The sequence below is a fragment of the Catharus ustulatus genome, chromosome 3 (assembly GCF_009819885.2).
Source record: "Catharus ustulatus isolate bCatUst1 chromosome 3, bCatUst1.pri.v2, whole genome shotgun sequence".
NCBI classification, from domain to species: Eukaryota; Metazoa; Chordata; class Aves; order Passeriformes; family Turdidae; genus Catharus; species Catharus ustulatus.
Window position 1 is genome coordinate 45,561,844 of NC_046223.1, and position 6,999 is coordinate 45,568,842.

A 6,999-nucleotide genomic window follows, 5' to 3' on the forward strand; every position below is an offset into this window, starting at 1 on the left:
TGTAGATTTCAAATCTTTTAGGTGTTTTAGACAATATATTACTGTTTACAGGTAAAATCATAATGAAAAAACATGTTTTTCCCTTTAGGATCAGGAACATAATAGCTGCATGTTTCTTTTTATGACCATTACTGTAATATGACAATAAAATATTCATGATAATTTTAAAGTTTGTGTACCCTTTTTTCTATACTGTGGATTCTCTTGCCTGAGAAAATTAAGTTACCAGTGTCAGGAAAAAAGCCTGTGGTACAACCTGATGTCCATACCAGCAGCTAGATCTAGAAGAAGTAGTAGTAAGCTGCTTGGACACTGCTGGAAAAAGGCATTTTAATCTTCATGTATAGTGGTAGGGATATAAATCAAGGCTTCACAAAGAGTCGTTTTATAGATTTATTAGCTTACTACAATAACCCTGCACACAAAGTTAACATACTTGAATTTCAAATACTTGTGTTTGTTCCCAACATTCAATAGCTCATAGTAGAATAACACATGCAAGTCAAATTATACCTCCTTTTTATTTGTCATTGGGTGTAAGATGTCAAATTTACTTTTTACTCCAGACCACCAAGACCTAATGAATTAATTAAAAAAAATTTCTAATAACTGACTGTATTTTGGAGCTCAGCTGAATTGAAAGTATTGTAAAGAATGTATTCCAGATCTTATCTGCCAACTTGTGTATAGTAAATAACTTCTCTGAATCCATTTCTGTGTTATTTAAAAAGCATTATCAAAGTGTTACAAACACCAAGTGGTTTCTGAAACTCAAAATGTGAGTTTGAGCTGACAGCATCTAATTGGATTGTATAGTATCCTTCAAGGTTAATACTTGTGCATTTTGAAGGAAATAATGATGTACATATACAGACATGCAATAACTAAACAGTTGAATTGCAATTTTAAAGAATACTGTGATGTTTTACAGGTGCCTGTACTGATAAGAAACTTATCCCTGAAGGTTTGGACAGTAAAAGACCAAAGCCAATTAAGTTGCCCAATCAGGCCTATATTAATCTACCTCTTTGGAAAGATGATCAGGGAGAAAACACAGTAGAACACGAGAGTTTTGAAGAAGGAACCTCTGCTAGTTCTACAAACAGCACTCCTCAAATGACACCTACTAACAGTCTGAGCAGGACACTGCACAAAAAGAAGACTGATTCAGTGCTGTATGGATGTGCTGTCCTCCTTGCATCTGTTGCCCTGGGCTTAGATATCAGAGAGCTGAACAAATCGCAAGGTCCAGATGAACTCTTGCCTAAAGATGAGAGGAAGAAGCGTGATGGAATATTTCAGCGTGCTTCAAAATTCCGCAGGAGCGCTAGCCCTACACGACTGCAGTCCAAGAAAGAGGAAACAAATATTCCACCCCTAAATGCAGCTGCAGACACTGTGAATCTTCTCTCTATGCCCTCCATTTCCACAAAATGCCTACTTCAACCTGATGGTGAAGATGCTTTTGTAAGCACTGTGCTTGGTGACTGTGGTCAGTGTAGTTCCACTGACAACTTTTCATCTCAAACTTCTGAAAGTAAGAGAGAGCAAAGGATACAGCTGGCTCCTAACACAGTTTCAACACAATTGAAAAATCAGACTTTTAGTCTTGGTCAGAAACAAGAGTCTCAAAATGTGCCAAAAGATTCCTCCACAAAGTTAAGTATGCTGGGTCACAGACGAACCTTATCAGATGGGAACCATTTTCAGACCACAGGTAGGTAATTAAGAACTTCCATGAGTCTTTAAGCTACTGATAAAAATTAAAGTGCAAAATAATGTCTTTAAATCTGGTTTACATTTAAATAGATAAACTCATGATCAATGAGTTTTTGAAAAGAAGTTCTAAATTTCAATACTGATATTCTGGGGTCGCTTAAATGTTACATTCCTCGTGATACTCTATGTGTATGTAATTCCTCATAGTAACCAGAGAATTTCATGGGACTTCGTTCCAGTATCAATATTCATCCAGGTATTGGGGGGGTTAGTGCTTTTTCTCTAAATCTCTTGTAGCAATAAAAAGTAAATTGTGATTGCCAGTTGCAATAAGTCTAGATGCGAACACATTACTTGATCACCACTGGTCTTGTCTAGGAGATTCCCCACAATGTACAAACCTTTTCATTTTTCTGGTGAAAGAAAAGTCACTAGTGTTTATGGCAACCCAGTTTGACAAACAGCAAGGAATTCAAGAAGTCGCATTGTTTAAATCTGCATTTTTTTTGTTCGGGCTTGCTTTCCTCTAGCTAATGGAGTTGCTTCAACCAATGATGTCTCCAGACTCCCAGTCCTGCCAGTTCCTGGAACTCTGCCCTCCCCATCTTTTCAACAAAGAAGCAATCACAGCGGTGTTTCGAAGGAAAAGCAAAGCACTGTCCATACTATCTCAAGGCCTCGACCTTCTTCTCTAAGAAGTAAAATCGATGCATGGCAGATTATTCCACGTATGATTAAACCAAACTCTAAAGACTCTGAATGTTTAGAGGGCAATGTAGATCCAGGAGTTAACTTCTTGCCAGATACTGAGCAAAGAACTAACTGCCACATGCCCTCGTTACTTGATATTGATGTGGAAGGTCAAAACAGAGACTGTACTGTGCCTTTATGCAGAATGAAGAGCAAAACTTGTCGGCCATCTATATATGAACTGGAGAGAGAGTTTCTGTCATGAGTGCCTTTAATTTTAAAAATGTTTTCTTCATAAATGGGAACAAATATAAAATTCCTGTCCGTCTAATACTTTGTGCTGCTGTTTTCTGATGTACTGTGACAAATAGTACCAAAATTATTAAAATTGGCAGCTAATTAAGTGTAGTAGGTGCCTTCTTTCAAATGTTCCTTGGAATCCCAGATAGTAACTCTAAAAGCACAATGCTGCAAAATCATGTTCTAGGTGAACTTCTAAGTATATTTTGAATGATTAAAATAAAATGCCCGCCTCGGTCTGCCGTGTCACAGAATTTTCTTTAGGTTTGAGAGGTTTTGCTAGAAATTTAACTTTTGCACATTAAAAAGCAAATGAGATATAGAGCAAGGTTGTATTTTGTCAAGAGGAGTTTCACCTAAGAAGTGGTGGTCTGCAGCTTGCCTCTGTGGCTTGTAGGTTCAGGGAGAGGGACAAGGAGTTTAAGGTGCAGGTACAGGAGGCTCTGTTCACTCCTGATTAAGGAGGTGGTTACTTGCTGGCAATTGATACTGAAATTGGTTAAGAACCAGCAGCTGAATTTGCAGTTTTTGCCCTTGGCTATTGTGTGAACTTTCTTAGTTTCTCCAGAAAGTTACACTGCTTGTATAAACATTTCAGTTTCAGCCACCGTATCGATTTGAGAGGGTAAACTTCAGTATTGCGATTGGAATAAAGGTATTTGACATACTTTGTAATGTGAAACAGCATTCCTTGTGGGTAAGGATACACTGGAACGTAAATATTTGTACTCTTAACCTTTTGAAGACTACAGTGTTTGCACTGAAAGCAATATTCTTGGGTTTGAATTTTTTGTTTGTGGTGAAGGGGTTTGTCCCCTTTCTTGTTTTTTAAACTCTGCTGCACCTTGTATTGAAGAAAGTTGGTGAGTTTTAACGATAATTGATTTTAAGTGAGCCAATGGTGCATTTTATTGCACTTAATTTTAAAACTTCTATAATTTAATATGAAATCTTTCAGTATAATCTCTGTACCTTTTCTTCCTAAGGTACTACTGAGTGCCTGCTTGCTCATGTTTAGGAATCAAAGGACAGAAACAGATGTGCTTGACTGGTTTCAGTGATGGAAAGTTTCCAGAAAATTCCAAATAGTTAATTGTGGGGGGTGGAACATTTATCTTTGATAACACTGGTAGTTTAATTTTTTACAGTATCACTAAGTGAATGATTAAATAAAACCAAATGTACAGTATACTTTCCCTGATGAAAGCATTTTTAGAATTAAAGGAACATCCCTCATTTTCCAGTATTGATGAAGTCTTAATTTTGCAGATCATTCAACATTTTAATAGTTTTCTTAAATAAAATTAGATCATATTAGACTAAAACTACTGTGTTCCCATCAGAGTACTATTTTGTTAAGACCTGTGTTTAAGTCTTTTCTTCTCCATTACTCTGGGGTCTGGGAGTTCAAGTAGAATACACAGTTGCTTAAAGCTTCAAAACCAAGGGATTAAAAAAGAAAGTTTCTGTTGTAAGACTGTGTGCCGTACAGTGTCCGCCTTGAAAATGACATACAATTATACAAACAAAATCATGAATTCTTAATCACAAGGAGCAGAACACAGAAAATACAACTTCCCAATTCTCAAAGTGCAAATAGAAAAGAATTTCCTTAAAGTATTAGTTTACCAAAAGTAAAGACAAAACCACTAGTTGTCTGTAAATCTAAATGCTTGCATAGCAAATTGTTACATTTTCTTCAAACCTGTTTCTGTCACTGTATTCTTAGATTACTGTCAACATGATTCAAGTCACATACTGTTCCATGTCGTTTCAACTTTAATCAGAACACTTTAATAGATTGTTTATTTCAGTTTTAATACAAAATGTTTTTGTAAAATAAAGTCGTGAGTCAAATTTTAAGTATAGATTAATAACACATTTACCTTCAAGGCTTAATTAGAATTTTTGAGCACTATGTATCTTTCAATTTTTTCTTGATCAATTATTCCTGTGTAATACTGAGAGAAAAGGAGCTGATTGTATTACATGTTTCTGAAGAAAGTATCTGTATTTGGCTTTCTACAGGAAAATCTCAGGTGCTGTAGTATTTTGACTTGTAAACTTTTGTTAAGTTCTGTATTTTTAAGGTTTATATAATTTCAAGTGTTGAATTTTGCACCCTATATTTTGTAATCTATAGTATCAGCATAAAAAGCTCTTTGATCTATATTGTTGTCACTTATTAGTGGCTTTTCTCTCTTACAGTTAAACAAAGATTTATATTCCTGTTCAATGGATAATTTCCCTTAAGATTGGGACATATGATATGGCCAGCCCAGTGAACTCTAAGTAATTTAGGAGTTTGTATTCCATCTCTTATTCTGAGGCAGTTTAGGTAAGCCATCTCAAATATTTCTCTGTGATGCAGTTTTTTTAAGCTATAGTCTGTAGTGCTTTATAATTGTTTTTATAGTTTAAAGTTATAGGCCAGTCTTCACTGTAATTAAAAAGAAAAAACAATTCTTTCAATAAAGGTTTCAGTCTGTAATTCACATATCACATATCATCAGATAAATTTTCTGTAAAGATATGAAAATCTGGTATGCATTAAGTGACCTGTCTTGGTTAAAAGTGTATTTATTTCAACTTAGGTTGATAGCCTGACCAAATAATAATTTATGTTGATTGTTTTAGCATAAAACTGAAGGTGCTTACACTGCGAAGATTAAGATAAACACTTGATAATACTGTTTTACAAAACCTGGTGATTTAAATGTTTTTATTTAAAAAATAAATGTTTTGTAGCTACTGTATTGCAAAGTGACCTGAATTTTCTTGAAAAATATATTTTAATGTTTTCTTAACATGTACAGAGGAGTTCTCTGGTGAATAACCATGAGCTTGGAAGATTAAAATGTAATTGTTACTCTAAGATTAAGAATCCAGTACAGTAACCTGAACATTCCTGTAATGTCATGCACTTGATGGGGGCAGAACCATTTGGCATAAACTTGTTTTTTTCTTTGATGTGACCATAGTATTCTTTTGATGTTTTTTCCAATGTTGGCTGCATGTCTTAGAAGAGGTAGAGTAGTGGATGTAAATAAACTCAGCATCTGATTCAGCATCAAGAATACAGGTAAGTAATAACAACCTTCTGTTGTGGGGTTTTTGTTGGGAGGGTTCATTCATTCTTTGAGGGATTTGGTACTTCGAGGTTTTTTGTTAGGTTTGTGGGGGGATTTTTTAGGCAAACGAAGCCAGTGTTTTCCTTAAAATATTTTAATACCTTTTTTGAACTTCCCTCTTCCTTGATCATGTCATGGATGCATTATCCCATTTTTTGGTTAGGAAGAGGAAGTGATCTATTTGCTCAGTGACTACAGGCAAGATACAGTGACATTCAAATAAAAATGTATTGAATTGTATATTGAATTTATAAGGTTGCAAGACCAGTCTTATAAAGACATGCCTGCACTCAGCTCATAGTGAGACTGGCTGCATAACAAATATTTATGTGGCCTGTGAGTGTCAGTATGGAGCCCAGATTGTAAGCCAAGCTGCAGAGGCAGTTTATTTTATACACAGTTATAATGGTAATACAAATACCTGCCTACAAGTGTGAGGCAATGGAAAAAATCAGTGTCACCAGCCACCTTCCATTTTTAATGTAAATATTCAGATCTCTGTGGTGTATGCACTATGGGGAGCTAAGGAGACTCTGTTATCTAATGCATTTTTGATGCAGTTAGTGGTGCTTAAGATTTCAGTATTAGGTATTCAAAATGAGGTCCAGAGTCCTTGCAAGGTTGCAGTGAAATTCTTCCTGAACAAACCAAATGTGAGTCAGTTATCCCAATGCTAACAGAAATCCAACATGCTTTATATAGATATTTTGGTTAAAGAAACTATTTTATCAGACTAACTTTTAACTTTTTTATCTGGTAAGTTGCAAAATGGAATACAGGGCTATACAGGTAGGGTGGTTTTACTTTTTAAATCAAAGAATCACAGGGTCATTTAGGTTGGAAAAGATCTCTCGAGATGAAGCAGTCTAAGGCCCCTCTGATAGAGCAGGCTGCTCAAGACCATGTTCATTGAAGGTCTAGGTGTCCCCACAGATGGAGACTCCACAGCTTCTCTGGGCAATCTGTTCCACTGTTTGACCATCCTCACAGTAAAAACATTTGCTAACAGTCAGATTGAATTTCCTGTTAATTGGGGGTTTTGGGGTTGTTTTGTTTTTTTTCTTGTTGATTGATTGTTTTTGTTGTTGGTTGGTTGCTTTTTCTTTTCTGTTTTTGTTTGTGTCCTTTGCCTCTCATCTTGTTGCTGGACACTGCTGAC

The 6,999-nt window shown here is 35.6% G+C and overlaps 1 protein-coding gene across 1 annotated transcript in view; it reads left to right on the forward strand.

Moving 5' to 3' along the window:
* The window catches only part of MAP3K21 (mitogen-activated protein kinase kinase kinase 21), a 41,875-nt gene extending 36,191 nt beyond the window's left edge, over positions 1 to 5,684 (forward strand). The window contains exons 10-11 of the mRNA XM_042779119.1: positions 932 to 1,717; positions 2,250 to 5,684. Of these exons, the coding sequence (XP_042635053.1) occupies positions 932 to 1,717; positions 2,250 to 2,674 (1,211 nt within the window). The 3' untranslated portion in view covers positions 2,675 to 5,684. The remainder of the gene's footprint in view (positions 1 to 931; positions 1,718 to 2,249) is intronic.
* The last annotated feature ends 1,315 nt before the right edge of the window (positions 5,685 to 6,999 follow it).